General features: G+C 41.8%; 1 protein-coding gene across 1 annotated transcript in view; it reads left to right on the plus strand.

Annotated features, from left to right (window-relative positions):
- Positions 1-11,499, plus strand: part of SLC44A5 (solute carrier family 44 member 5) — a gene marked incomplete at both ends in the record, with an annotated part of 75,311 nt that extends 63,812 nt beyond the window's left edge. Inside the window, 10 exons of the mRNA XM_080348800.1 lie at positions 1,732-1,824; positions 2,720-2,807; positions 4,045-4,307; positions 5,361-5,455; positions 5,831-5,934; positions 7,336-7,409; positions 8,500-8,570; positions 9,702-9,790; positions 10,385-10,469; positions 11,387-11,499. Coding sequence (XP_080204926.1) covers positions 1,732-1,824; positions 2,720-2,807; positions 4,045-4,307; positions 5,361-5,455; positions 5,831-5,934; positions 7,336-7,409; positions 8,500-8,570; positions 9,702-9,790; positions 10,385-10,469; positions 11,387-11,499 — 1,075 coding nt within the window. The remainder of the gene's footprint in view (positions 1-1,731; positions 1,825-2,719; positions 2,808-4,044; positions 4,308-5,360; positions 5,456-5,830; positions 5,935-7,335; positions 7,410-8,499; positions 8,571-9,701; positions 9,791-10,384; positions 10,470-11,386) is intronic.
- Between the last annotated feature and the right edge of the window lie 3,735 nt (positions 11,500-15,234).

Consider the following 15,234-nt stretch of genomic DNA (forward strand, 5'->3'; position numbering starts at 1 on the left):
GTGTGTCCTGAAATCTGCACAGACTTTGTTTGGAGTGGCTCCTGTTTTACACAGTGGCAACACTTAGTTCTTTTATTATATTTTTTTTTAATTGGAATATAACAAAGTAGGAATGGACTTAGACCATCAGGCCATTGGATTTCATTGCAAACAGGCAAAGCTCTCGTAGGCCTGGGAAGCAGAGCTCTGTTGTTAGAGCACACGGAATTAGTTCTGAGTTTACCTGTGTGCTCCTACTTGTAGTTTTCTGTCATCTCCATTGACATCGTGGCTCCCAGGAGTGAGGATTTGGGATTTTTGTAATGGGATTAAGAAATACTGAAATTCTACCCTCAGCCAGATACCTGTTTCCTGTCTTATGGTACTGTGCAATTAGACCATAGCAATTTATTTTGGCAGCACTAAATTATACTCTTTAATTCGTGTTCATTAAAACACTCTGCAACACTTTTGTTCACAGCCCTGACAGGTAGAAGGATTTCACAAAGTTCGTAAACTTCCTGCTGAGAAGTAATAACATTCTGTAGTTCTTTAGCAGCATGGAAAGGTCACTTGAGAGTGATATTTTTTATTCTCATGCATAATGCATGAGGTGAAACACTGTATATCATTGCTGTAAACCTAACAGACCATGCCCTGTGTTCAGGTAGATGAAAAATAAGCTGCTAATGACTGGAAATCAAATTACATTTTTCAATGCCTTTTAACTACTCTTTCAAAAATATTACAACTATAATGCTAATAATTGACTTGAAATCCATGGTTAGAAACAATTATAATTTGTAAGTGAGTTTGTTGGAGTAACTGTCCATGGTATTGGAGGTAACCGAAGGCCCACCATGAGCTGCTGAACACTACTCATGTGCAGTGGTTGTTTCTCAGACAGCATAAGGCTCTGTCCTCCTTTGTGACTCTGGACTTTTGCTCTTGACCCCTTGATTGCATGTGACAGATCCCTTGCATTCCCCCAGCATTTACTAGTTTAGTGGCAGGAAGTGGATAAATTTGGCTCCTTTTACATTCTAGAAACTGCCTTCTATAGAACAAATAACGTCAGGAGGGCCACGAATCATAGGAAAATTACTATAGAAATAATAAGAGAAAAACGACTTGTGGTAAGCTTTACAGGGCCACTGGAAAGAAAATTCAGAGTAATGGGAGAGGTGGATGACAGGAGTGTAAAGGAGTGCAAGGACAGTCGTTCAGTCACAGGCAGGTGTGAGCATGTCCTGGCCTTACAAAGGCGAGTTGAGTGTCCCTGCCCCAAAACAGTGAGGACTTAAGGCAGGAAAGGGCCTGGGAACAGAGTCCTCAAGTACTAAGTGGCAAGAGGTGATTTCAGGTGTGCAGGAGCTGAGGGAAGAGTGTGGGAGCTGAGCAGAACCGAACAGGGAAATAAGGGGTCAGCAGGGAAAGGTGACTGAAAGGTCTGTGACCTGGAGAGAGCTGAATCTGGGGAAGCAGATGGAGAAGGAGGACACAGAAGACAGACTTGAACCTGGCAAGTTGATAAAGGTGACTGTCGTGCTAAAAGCGGGGTCGTAGAAATGACAAAGTGAAGATGTGAAGACATTTGAAGAAAGAACCTGCAGTATTGTGAGATCTCAGCACTATATTGTGCTGCCGCTGACAAGGAGCTCAAAGTAAAAAGGATGATGCTAGAAGAGGACTGACAAAGAACTTGTCTCTTAAATTGTTGCAGCTTACTGATATGTTTTGTTTCTTCCATAGGGCTATTGGCTATATAATGTCTACATTGTTCTACCCAATTGTCACCTTCGTTCTCATTGCAATTTGTATTTCCTACTGGGCTGTGACAGCTGTGTATCCTTCTGTCTGTGTGCCTCTCTGGAGGAACAGTCTTCTGGTCCTCAAGGCCAGATAATTCTCTGCTGTTTCACCTAAACCAGCATTTAGAAGGGCTATTTGGTCACTTAGCACTTGCTGCACTGATGCACTGTTCTCACGGCACATTTGCTCATGATGTACAAATTTAATTTCATTAAAAAGAACTGGACTAAAATTCATGCCAAGGCAGAGGAATAAGACAAGACCTTGTGTGCTACGTAAGTCTGACTCTAAGGGGTGAAAAAAGGGCCCTCAGCAAAGAGTGAATGTGGCCTTTAAGGTGCTGTGTGCTCTGGAGGTTCAATGCTAGTGATCTCTGAGCTAGGATGGGCTCCAGGTGAGTTTTGTTCAGAAAAGTGTAGGAAAGGAGTGAGAGAATGTACAGTGCACCAAGTCCTCTCTAAATTGCCTAACAGCAACCACTGTCTATTCCCAGAACCGCAAGGGCTTGGCAAGGTATCAGAAAGGGGAAAATTGCCTTCTGAAAACAAATGGTGCTTTTACATGCAAAGAGGGGCAGTTATTGCTGTTCAGGACAATGTTAATTTATGCTTATGCTCTGTATCTGCTTCTACCCAAATACGAACTGTCGAAGAACAATGCATAATCTGCTTTGTCAAAGCTGATGTGCAGGAGAGACTGAGTCACCTTTCTGGGTTATTCCCCTTGCCCCTTCTGGTCAGGGGTTATTACGGGTCCGGGATGGAGTTTGCCTCAGTTTGTCTGTCAGCCCTTCACACACATCTCTGCATAGCAAGGTCAGTTTTTCTGTTACCTGCACAAGTTCTTTAGCCAGTAATTACCCCCTGCAGAATCCTGAGTTGCTCAAAGCCTACAGTTCTGTGATTCCTCCTTAAAATATTTAATTCAGTTTTCTGGCTACATCTGGAGAACCTGTATATAAAGTAATGGCTAATCAAACACTGTGCAAGTATGCAAATCTGACGTGTGACCCAGAGGTAAGTGTAACAAATACTTACCTGTAGTGAGAGCTATACTAATTGCATTTCTTAATCATAATTAAATGCAATGCTAGTAGAAAATGTGTATATTTTAAGTAATGATTCCTCATGTTAAAACTGAAAATAGCACTTAGTGTTCAGATAACGCTTATTTGTTCAAAGCAGTTTACAGATACAATTTTGTCTACTAAACTGTCCTGCAAGGTGGGTAAATATTAACCATTCTCATTTATAGAGTAAGAAAAGATGACACAGAAGTATAGGTTTCTTTGGAAAGGTGTTCTTGAACTCATGAGAATTCTGTTTTGTGGTCCTCAAAAGGCAATGGAAGATTTGAAAGCTGTGCCTCAGACTTGTCCAAGGACCAGCCGTGTTTTGAAGCAGAGGCTTAGCTGCTTCTGGCACAGCAAGGACCTTTATGAAGCTCCAAAAATATTTGTCTTTATTTTGTTTTGTCATCCATCAAATGTTTTGACTTGACTGTGGGGCTGAATGCAAATATTTTTTTTAAAACTGGAAATATTTATCAAATGTTACATCAGGATTCTTTTCAGGTATTTACATTTCAATGTACTGCTGTGGGTATGTATATCCCAAACGATTGCCCACCCTACTGATGTCTGAACAGTAAAAAAGAAAGGGATTAGAAATCGGCTGCTTTTCTTTCATGCCCAAACTGAAATGAAAAGAACATGAAATGAACAATAGAAAGAGGGAAAAGTAATTCCATGTAAAGACTACTCCTGCTTTAATACTCTGAGATAGGTAAGAGAAGTTGCGACCACATCCACAGCTTGTGTAAAATAGCACAGCTCACTTGATTTCAGTTTAACTGTGGTGATTTACCCAAACTGCAAATTTGGCCTCTGCTTTTCAAATATGTATATCTATATATTTTTTTTAATGTGAGCAGATTTTTTTAAATGAAAATTAAACATTTATGTGTCTTAGAAGTAGATTTCTGAAACTCACATTCCATGTATGTAGGTTTAAGGCACAGGGTGAACAGCCCTGTTTGCAAACTGCATAATTTAGAGTTAAGCATCTGCATTGCATAAGACATTAATACAAATCCTTAAATATGTGAACAGGTTACATAGCATTGGAGTGCAGTGCTGAATGACCTAATGAAACATCAAGCAGAATTATATTATTTGTATTAAACTGCTAAACTTCAGCGAATGTACACACACAATTCATTGCTTATCATTGTGTTATTTTTCTTTCTATACAGACTTTTAATAGAACCAATGTGACTAAAGTATGTCCGGGTGCTCAATGTACTTTTGCGTTTTATGGAGGAGAAAGCCTGTACCATAAGTACATCTTCATCTTCCAGTTGGCCAACGCCTTTGTCTTTCTCTGGCTGGTGAACTTTGCAATTGCACTGGGTCAGTGTACCCTTGCTGGTGCCTTTGCCTCGTATTACTGGGCCTATCGAAAACCAGCTGATATTCCACTGTGGCCACTCTTCTCTTCATTTGGACGAGCAATACGGTAAGACTGTGCAGCTGGATGTGAGTCTTGTCATGTATCCAACAAGTGCTCTTTTTACCTCTAGGGAGGCCAGACTTAGAATATCAAATGAAAATGATTAGTCAGCATTGTGGTTTAACCCCGGTGGGCAGCCGAGCCCCACGCAGCCACTCGCTCGCTCCCCCACAGTGGCTGTGACACAGAATTGGAAGGATAAAAGTGTGAAAACATACGGGCTCAGATAAAGGCAGTTATACATAAAGCAAAGCTGTGTGCACAAGCAGCACGACGCAGAGGATTCATTCCCTGCTCCCCATCGCAGGCGGATGTTCAGCTGTCCCCAGGACAGCAGGAGTTCAGCACATGGCACGGTGACTTGGGAGGACAAACACCCTGACTCTGAACACCCCTCCTTTCTCCGTCTTCCCTGCAGCTTTTCTTGCTGCATCCTCTTGTGGGATGTCCCTTGGGCGGTGGGGTCAGCTGTCCCGCTTTGTCCCCTCCCAGCCCCTGTGCACCCCCAGCCTGCTCTGGTGGGGCAGCGGCAGGACCAGAAAAGGCCTTGATGCTGCTCAGCCACAGCTAAAACACGGGTGTGTTACCAACACATATCCAAATCATAGCACCATACAAGCTGCTGTGAAGAAAACTAACACTGTTCCATCCAAACCTGGTACAGTCAGGAAAATGTAGTTGTTGGGGAAGGCTGGATCCTGAATCCCAACGGCAACAAGGCTGTGGCAGCTCTGTCCTTCGGGTCTGACCAGCTACAAGTGTGAGCAGGTATTCCCTGTAGGTGCACTCACCCACATACCTGTGTACAACACGTACATAGACAGTTGGCCACACAGACTGACAGACAGATGCAGTACTCACGCAAGCACCACCAGCACCTTCATCCCATTATTCTCTGGTAGATCAGGGTGAAGGTCCATTAGCAAATGTAATTCCCACTAATGGACCTTCCTCCAGTTACAGTTTTATTTATATATATATATACACACACATGCACATACATGTATAATTGTACATATACACATATGTGCAACATAACAGTTACTTATTTTGTTTTAGGTACCATACAGGTTCGCTGGCATTTGGAGCCTTAATTCTTGCAATTGTCCAGCTTATTAGAGTAATACTGGAGTACTTGGATCACAAACTGAAAGGTGAGATTTTTGAATTTATTCTACGTTATGAAGACCTCCTTTGGTAAATTCCTTACTTTCCCAAGTTGTTTTTTCAGCAATGAAAAGAGATTCATTTAACATTATTTTAGCCATTGTAGGATCATTGAAGCCAGTGAATTTGTGCTGCTTTACTCAAATTGACTCTATGTCCTTGGGAACTTAATGCAAAGTTCATGCAGGATATGGATCTGATCTAATTGAAAGCTAGTAAGCTAAATTTGGTTGAGAGAGTCCATAACCAGAAGAAATAATGTTTCTGCTTCTGTCACAATTTAAGGTTTTCTTCCGAATAGCTTTCTATGTTCTGAATACTGCTTCTGAGTTCCATGTATGATGTACTCTCCTTTTTTTCAGGTACACAGAACTCCTTCACTAGATTCCTACTCTGCTGCCTCAAATGCTGTTTCTGGTGTTTGGAAAAATTCTTAAAATTTATAAACAGAAATGCCTACATCATGGTATGTGCTGTCTCTGCATGTGCTCTTCCCTACCTGGGGCACTAAAATACTCTAACCACTACTAGTTGATCAACACCCACTAGTGCTAGAATCTGCTGAATAAATAATGGGATTTCTGGGAGTTTTCAGGAAATGCATGTGGTCCTACCATGAAGAAGTAAGATCTCTTTTTCTCTACTTATATATTCAGCTTCCTTTCCTGCCTGTCCTTGTCCATTCCCTTCACCTCCCAAAGTAAGTGGTTCAGCAACTGAAATCCTGATTTCAACAGAAACATGAGCTTGTTTCATGCTGCATGTTGATGACATTTCTGTTTGGAGGCAGTGTTTGAATGAGGAGGTCAGAAGGCACATGGTATCTGTATTTCCTCGTGAAAGTTAAAAGCACAAACTCTTCTAGCAGCAGTGATATTACTCTAAAATAACCCTTCTTAGCTTCCAGAGAGAAATTCCAGATTTTCACCTATTTAAACATATGTAGATTTCAGCCTAGAATGTCCTGACTTGAAGAAGTTTCAGTGATTGAATGGTACAGTCACAGACTTGTCTCGAAGGAGGTGGCTGGAATGGGTCCACTATAACCCATGGTCATGCAATTGATTTTTCAAATTAATGCCATCTTGAAGAGAAAGTTTTCTTTTTGACTGTCTTGTTTACAGTTTACAAACTGCACTAAGGGCTGTTCTAGTAAATCTTATCCTTGTGGGCACTATTCCAGGAAGAAGAAATTATTTTGCTCCTGAATAACTTTAGCTGCTTTAGTTTGTGCTGATATAAATCCACTGACTTTGATATTGGTGTTGCAGATTTCTTCTTGAACGAGAGTAGCATCAGGTCCAAGGAGATACCTACAGGGGTCAAGTCACTCCTGTTCTACAAGTGCCTGTTGCTTTCTACTTGCTATATACCCTTCCACTGACTCTAAACCCTATCTCCTTCTCTGGAGACATTCAAACCCATCTGGACACATTCCTGTGCAATCTACTCTGAGTGAACCTGCTTTAGTAGGTGGATTGGACTAGATGATCTCCAGAGGTCCCTTCCAACCCCAACCACTCTGATGCTGTAACTCAGTGTAGGTCACTAGCAAAGTGAGAAGAATCTCTCAGCAAATACCTTGTTTGTTCTGCTTGGCAAACTAAGTACTGAGCTTACTGCCTGCAAGATCACAAGGGCTGACGTGCTCAGCACCAGGTGATTTGGAGGGGGAAGGTGGATAATATTCTGTCCCCGCTTGGTGGGAAGTGTTGAGAGGTAACAGGTGACAGGGAGAAGTGCTTGGTGTTTGTCTCAGTTTAAGGCCGTGTATTAGAGAGAGCTATGCTTTACATGCAATAAGATTCTGGCATACAAGGAGGTATCCCAGTTATTTAAATTACTTAACAGCTACTTTATTTTGCAGATTGCTATATATGGTAAAAACTTCTGCACCTCGGCAAAGGAAGCGTTCTTTCTGCTCATGCGGAACGTGGTGAGGTAAGGGGCCATCTCCAGTCCTCAGAAGTGTCAGGATTTCCTGCTGTTGCACTCTAAACACACATTTGTTTCCTCTCCCATGTCTCCTTCAAACATTGTTGTAAACTGCGGCTGTCCTCAGCCATGGCCCTCACTTCTAAACGACGTGTAACCACAGGCTGGCCAGCACAGCCACCTCTGCCAAGCTGACAGAACAGCTCCACCTTCGGTTCCGTTCAGAGCATCGTCTCACTATCCTTGGTGCTTTTGCTCTTAGTCAACAAGAGCAATAGATAAAAGCCAGGCATATAATTTTATTGTTCCAAATGGAGATTTTAAAAATCTTGTATATTTTTCTAATTCTGAATTGACAGGTTAATAATGACTTGTTCTCTTTAATATTTCTTAATGTTTCTCTTTCATGGTAGTCAGTGCTGTGTATTACCATACCCATAGCCTTCAGTGCTGTCAAGAGGCTGATGATACAAAGCTCAGTTTCCATCCCATTATTTACCTGCAGTTTCTGATAAGTCAGGCTGGGAGGACTTTGAGCAGAACCTCCCTGTTGTTGCTTTCAGTGGGAACTGCAGATTTACTGACAGTTTTTCTGTCTACCTTCATCTGTGATTGTCTTCCTGCTTTGAGGCCTCCTGCCTTTGGTCTTGTACCATGATCTCTAAAAATAGCAGATTTGTCATGTTATGGGGTCACAAAATGTGGCCAGATAGGACTGAGTGAAAAGAAAACCTACCAATCAATCTACACAACCATTGCTTCTTGTTTGGCTGTGTACCTTTCAAACACTAGTGGGACAGCTGAAATAAAAATGCTGTGATGTTTTGGTTTGGTGTACTTAACCCCCCTTCACGTGCTGCAGCAGGATCACCGCATCAAGGCCTAACTAAACCAGAGGCTCAGAGCTCTTTGCCTGGCAGGATTAGGCTGTAACAAAGCCCAGCTCAGCGCTGGTTCTGCCTTGTGTTGTCAGGCTATGAAACCAGCAGAAGGCGGCTTCTTGGTCACATTCTGTCAACTATTCATAGCTCTGAGGAGAAAGAATATAAATGTCTGGTTTGTGATAGTTATGTATCATCTGTCCTTTGCTGAACAGAGTTGCAGTTCTGGACAAAGTTACAGACTTCCTTTTGTTCCTGGGGAAAATTCTCGTGGCCGGTGGTGTAGGTAAGCTAATTGATATGTTCTGAATGTATGTTTTATTTTCTAGCATCATAGCTGGATCAAACCAATTCACACCCATTGTCAGCCCCAGTTGGTTGTAGTTTCTAAGAACTGAACAGAATTGCGGTTGAGGTGCCCCTGGCAGCAGACAGTGTGGGGACAAGAGGAGGGGCTGCAGGTCTGCAAATGGCCCACAAGCTGTGCTACATTCAAGCCCATTATAGCTATAAGCTATAGTAAAAGAAATATAATATTTCTAGCATACTTACAGAGTTTTCTTAGTTACCAGTAAAAATCAAAATATATTATTCATGTTTTTCTGTGACAGAAAAGTGATTTTTTTTTTTTTAAATGAAACACTTTCAGAAATTCAAGTTGGCAGTATTTCCTTATGGTTCTTGTGAATTGTCACAGCAGTTTCAAAACAGTATTTTACAAATAACTGTATTTTGTATTCTGTATGCTTTAAAAGATTACCGATGAATTATATTTTAAACAAAAGTTGATCATTAGTACCAAGAACAGATCTAAAATATTTTGTATTGTTGTAGAGTGACTTTCAAACTGGGGTAGCAAATTTGATTTGAAATTTATCCTCTGAAACGTAAGCCATGAAATACTGAAATTAATTCATGTCTCTGTCTTCTTCAAGAGTAAATTCTCTGGGTGATTTCTGTTGTAGATGCATTGGTCTGATCTAGTCATGCTTACCACTAGCACTGCCATTTCTCCTTTTATTCTGAAATAGCTGTATATCTTAAAGCAATAAAATTTCAAGCAGTAGATTTTTTTTCTCAGTCTATTTTGTAAAAGATCCACCCAATGGTCTTTGTTATCCCGTGTCACTGTCTTGTCACTATTTATTCATTTTGCCATTAAATCCAGTAGGATGATGAAACAAAACAATTAATAAACACGTCTCTCTGGGCCAATTAATATCTTTATGGTGATTGATTCATTTACATATTTCTTCTGTCAGAATAGAGATCCTGCAGATAATTAGTATTGATGAATTTATTGTTTACAAACTCTTACTTGAACCAGCCTTGCACCTGCTGTTGTGTCTCAGCACTCGTTGGGTGACGAGGCCTCCGCGGCAGCGCAGGGATCACTGATGCTCTGTTCTCCTCGCAGGCGTCCTCGCGTTCTTCTTCTTCACACGCAGAATTCCGCTCTTTGCGCAGGAGGCCCCCGCGCTCAACTACTACTGGGTACCATTGCTGGTAAGGCAGCGCCTGGTCCCTGCAGACGTGCTCGGGCTGCCCGGGGCTCGGCTGGTGGCACCTCCGGTTGTCCTCACGCTGCCCCGTGACACGGAGGTGGGGACTGGTCTGTGCTCGAGTCCTCTGGAGCCTCCAGGCACCACAGTGACTCTGCACCCACAGAAAAACGGATTTCACAGGTGCTCTCTTCAGCCCCCTGACAGCAAAGGCTGGTGCTGAGGGACTGATGACACTGGGGCCTTACGATGCATCTCTGTCTCCTTTTGTACCCGCCCAAGACTTGGGAGCACCTCCAGGATGAGTGGTTCTTTAGAATAATCTGGAAGGAGTTCAGAATATTCTTGGCATATAGTCTCTTTGAGGATTGAAATGGCTCCAGTTTGGCAGCTGGAAAACCAGTGGCTCCCGCATGTTGGGACACGGTGTCTTGAACATGTGATCCCTTTCCAAGCAGAAGTAGCTTTTGGTAGAATTACAGAGCTGCCATTAAATCCTCCCAAGTTTGCTTAGCAGACTAGGCTTCTGATTTGTGTCAACACTGCCACGTTGGTCCCAAATTAAATTTAGGGTTTTGTTGTGGTTTGGTTTTTGCAGACGGTCATTATTGGCTCCTACCTAGTTGCACACGGGTTCTTCAGCGTCTATGCAATGTGTGTTGACACACTTTTCCTCTGCTTTTGTAAGTACTATGTTTTCTTTCACTAATACCTGCAAGTCACTGGAAGAAGAGTAGAAAAACCACCTTATCTGTTCTTTACAGAATTGTGGTGACATGCTAGCAGATTGTGAAAAATGAACTGCTTCTGTTTTTCTGACTGGCTCCTTAATGCATTCCTCAGCGCAGAAAGTTTCTTAGTATTCGGATTTAATTAGTATAAGTGATGGAAGGTGCCTGTGTGGCTCACGGGCTGTTGTTTTTCAGATGTTTCTTAACTTTTAGTAACAGTTTGCTTCTGAGTGCTTTGTGAAGCGCCCTGTACAGCAATGATTCACTCAAACCTCTCGTTAATAACAAATTGAAATTTTTCAAACTAACAAAATGTAGAAAGTCTGGTGTGCTGAAAAATTATCAGACTTTATAAATTTATGCCAAATATGCAGAAAATACACTGCCATGGAGCTGTGTGAAGGTTTTCTTCCTGTTCCCTCTGGTCGTGCAGACACAGCGTGTCCGCACTTTAGAACTTTATCTTTGTCTTAGGCAGTGAAAAAGGGTCCAGTTTTTAAAAGTGATTAAATCCACAGCTCTCTTTGGGATGAGTTTTCTAGCAAGAAGTACCTGAAATGCCAGGCTTCACTGGAGGCATGAGGGTTTCTGAAAATTTCCACCTGTACTGCCAAACCAAAGAACAGAAAGGATATATTGCTGTCATTTAAAAATGGCTAGATGTTTATGTCTCTGCCTTGTGTAAAACCTCTTCTGGTTTGAGCAAATAGAAATTTTATAGTGTCCTTTGTCAATTTAACAATACAGCTAAATTGCCTTGATTGGGAATGTTTTGTAATGTTTGGTCTTTTGCTCTCTCCCTTCTTCAATTCTGTGTGTGTGTGTCTGCGCTGTTTGCTCTTTTGGCTGCTTTTGCTGTGTAAATTCAGGTGAAGACCTGGAAAGAAATGATGGATCTACAGCAAAACCCTACTTCATGTCAGCCAGCCTTCACCGAATTCTGGGGAAGAAGGAGCTAAGCCCTAAGAAGGCAGTGGGATAACACACATGAGACCTCAACATCCAAACAGTGTCACTTTTAAGCAAAACGTGTATAAAGTAGGCAAAAGTAAAAACCATAAATGATGCTTCTGGTTAATGGGTGATTCTTTTTTCCTTTTGCTTATATCTAAAGAAAAATGAGCAACATTGGTAACATTTAACTAGTTTGAATGCATAAACTAACAGCTGTGAAAACAAGGCCACGTTTTAATTTAGAGTGCCTATGAAAAGGAAAATGTAAATTTGAAGCTTTTTTAAGTCTATAATGATGTTTTAATAACTTTTGTAATACAAGTTGCTGCCTTAGATGACAGCAGTTTTGATAATGTTTCTTTTTATAAGTGTATATTTGTAAAAGAAATTCAGGCAATTTTTTGAAAGCACTAACATATAACCTAATTAGCCATAAAAAGATAGTTTGAGATGCTCTAGTTAAGCAGAAGATGGTACTAAATTTGTAAATATGGTGCTATGATTGTATTTTTTTGTACAAGCTGGTTCACAGCTATTTAAACTGTGATTATACATGCATTAATGATTCTCTACACTGAAAAATGTAGTGATATTTTAATCACAGCCACAACTGCGTCTTTTAAGTGATGGTACCCGCAGGTCCCAAAGAAGTTGGTCACAGAGGATTATAGTCGATGCTGCTTCAAGTGACGTTTCTTGTGAGTTGTGCTTAAAAAGTGACATAACCGAAGGTCCCACTGCACGTGGTTTGTGGTTCACACAAATGAGATTTCATCGGGAACAAGATGATGAATGTATCATTTTCAGCTGATGCCCAAGAGAGATGCACTTGTGTCAATAGCCCCATCTCTTAACGAGTCTCTGATCGTGTTCTGCATTATGAGGGAGTTGAGCTTCACTGAAAGGAAAACCAAATGCAGTCTTTTTTTTCCTGGAAGGGAGTCTTGGCACAAGGAATTCCATTGCTCTGCCTCACTCAGAAGGGCTCCTTAACGAGACGTTGACCAACCGGGGTGTTGAGGGCTGGGGTGTCCTCTCCATGGGTCTGCAGGCTCCGGTGCTCACACAGTGAGGTGTTGAGACATTGAACTCAAGTCTTCTTGTGATACAGGATGAATTACTTAGCTACTGAAAGATGCTCCAAAAGATTTAGTTTGCTTTTTATTTATTAAGTTTGCCCAGTCATTAGTACAAAATCTATTAGTAGCAAGCACATTAACATTGTGTTCAGTTCTGTGACCCTCCTGTTGGTGGAACTGTCACCGAGGTCAGGAGCAGCTCTGCCCAGGGAACAGGTCTCATCCTGGATCCCTTCTCAAGTCTGTTACTGCCATGAGCTGAGCTGAAAAGGTTTTAATGTATTCGTCTTGTGGAATCAGAACCACAGATGGGTTGGGGTTGGATGGGCCCTCTGGAGATCATCCAGTGCAACCCGCGCTAGGCAGGGTCACCGGGGCGCCCGAGGACCCAGCCATGCTGAGGCCTCCTCCTTTCCCCGTGTACTGAATGAGCTGTTGTGCTGCTGTCTGCTCCCCAGGTTTGTGCCGTACCCCTGCCAGATCTGGTGCAGGAGCTCAGCGCCTAAAATGCTTTTCTAGCCCCAGGCGTCCATTGGTGTCACAAAGAGAAAGGCAAATTCTTTTCCAGAAGATCCGAATGCAAGTTTCTGGGCAAAACTTACTGATGTTCCACATCCCAAAGTAACTTTGCTCCGTAACTTGTGGCTCCGGTTGGTGGCTGTGACCGCTGTGATACCACCCATGTGGGTCTGGGTGGTGCTGGTGCAGTGTTGTCACCACAGCTGTGCCAGGATCCCGAGCACAGGGCAGGGGATCCCGTGTTGTCTCTGGGATCCAGCAGGCACTGCAGCCCTTTCCCCGGAGCAGGAATGAGTGGTTCAGTGTAGGACTCAAGTACTGTAAAGCAAAGGTGTGCGGTTTCAAACATAACTACAGATCGTGGGCATCTTCCATGTTTGGTAACTCCTCTGGAGATGCCCTGGAGTAAACCTGACCTTCAAAAAGGGCTGAGAAAACGGCCTTGGGAAAAATCAGGCTCTTGACTGATGGTTTTCATCATCATCATTATTCTTACATGCATGACACTGAATATGCAACCCCCCCCATTATTCTAATATCTTCTGAGAATTAAGTCAGTAACATGTTGGAGTACAAGTCACCATTCTGTGGTTTTAAAAGCTGCTGCTCTGATTACTGTCCATGTGCTAAAACACTTTTTTTTTTTTTTAATACTGTGTGATTAGTTTGCAGCTAAAGAAACTGCATTTAAGTAATTGATATTTCTACTGGACTTGAGTGTCTTACTGGGAGCTCAACTGAAAAAGCATATTTCTGAATACAGCGTGCTTTTTTATCATATGAATGTAACCATAGAGTTTACTAGAAATGAAACAGAATAGAAATAGTATACAGTTATTTGATTAGAAGACTTTTGTAACAAACCTATGCATTTACTAAAGGAATTTCTAAAAGTTAAAGTTTTAAATTGTATTATTATTTATATACAGTAAAATATATATATATGTATAAATTTGCTCCACTCACTATTTTGTGAAATTATTTAGAACGTAAGTGATCATCATTTCTGAGAAGAAAATTTAAAAGCCATTTTCTTAGTGATATAATTATGAGAACTGTGAAAATACTGAGCAATACCATGTAGATTTTGTAATCAATAAATTGAATAAATAAATAACAATGATTTAATATTAAGATTGGCTTTTAAAAAATAAATTGCTATTGATGAATTAAATAGAAATTAATGCAAGTATTTACTTGGGAAAGTATGACTTAAAATATTTTAAGACTAACTTATTATAGTGGTTCCCAACTAACCCTGTGGCCGGAGTCTGCAGGCTTACACCATGGAGGCAGTGCTAGTAGTGACGTTTATGGATTTGGACATTTGCTTTGTTGCATGATTTAGTGTAAAATTTAAAGTTCCGTTCTTCAGAGAGTGGAACATGCAGCTATTTATAACATGGTAAAATATGTCATACAGGCTTTGCTGCTGAGCCCACGGGAGTTGATGCTGTGGGGTCTCCAGTGCTGGGCAATCCCCAGTGTTACGGGACCCCCTGGTGCTTTCAGGAGCCCAGTGTTGTGGGATCTTCAGTGCTGGGGGATCCCCGGTGCTGCGGGACCCCCCACTCGCAGGGCTCAGCTGGTCCCTGGGCACTGCGGGAGCAGCTCTGGTGGGGCAGCGGGACATGGGCAGAGCAAACTGAGCAAACTCTTGTGAGGATCTCGAACAAGCCGAGTGTAGAAACTGAGACAGAGGAAATGCAATCATACCCACACAATCAATTTTGGTTTAGTTCAAGTTGGATCCATTGTGTCTCCCTATGGCGTGTTAATGGGTGGCTTTCATTTACATGTTTTATACCAAAGTTTTAATGTCAAGCCTTCAAATGTTAAGAAAAAAAAGAAAAAGTGACCCCAGAAAACAAGAAAGATGGGATCATTTCTTACTCTGAGGGGTTTTTTTCCAAGTAGTATTCAGTAGCTGATTCTTGGCTGTTACAAGGATGCTGAATAGTCTTTTAAACATTAGTATTTAAAAGTATGAACTATTTTACTGTTGCACGTTCTGTAGAACAGGAAAAAGATGTTGGCAGACGCAATGTCAAGCTGGTTCTGGGCTGGTCAGTGAGTATTGTTCTACAAATGGGTACTCAGAGGAGTGACCGTGAAGAACAGACTGACTGTGTTTGGTGACGCAGAATGTCCCGTGGACCAGTCGC

The sequence above is a fragment of the Nesoenas mayeri genome, assembly GCF_963082525.1.
Source record: "Nesoenas mayeri genome assembly, chromosome: 8".
NCBI classification, from domain to species: Eukaryota; Metazoa; Chordata; class Aves; order Columbiformes; family Columbidae; genus Nesoenas; species Nesoenas mayeri.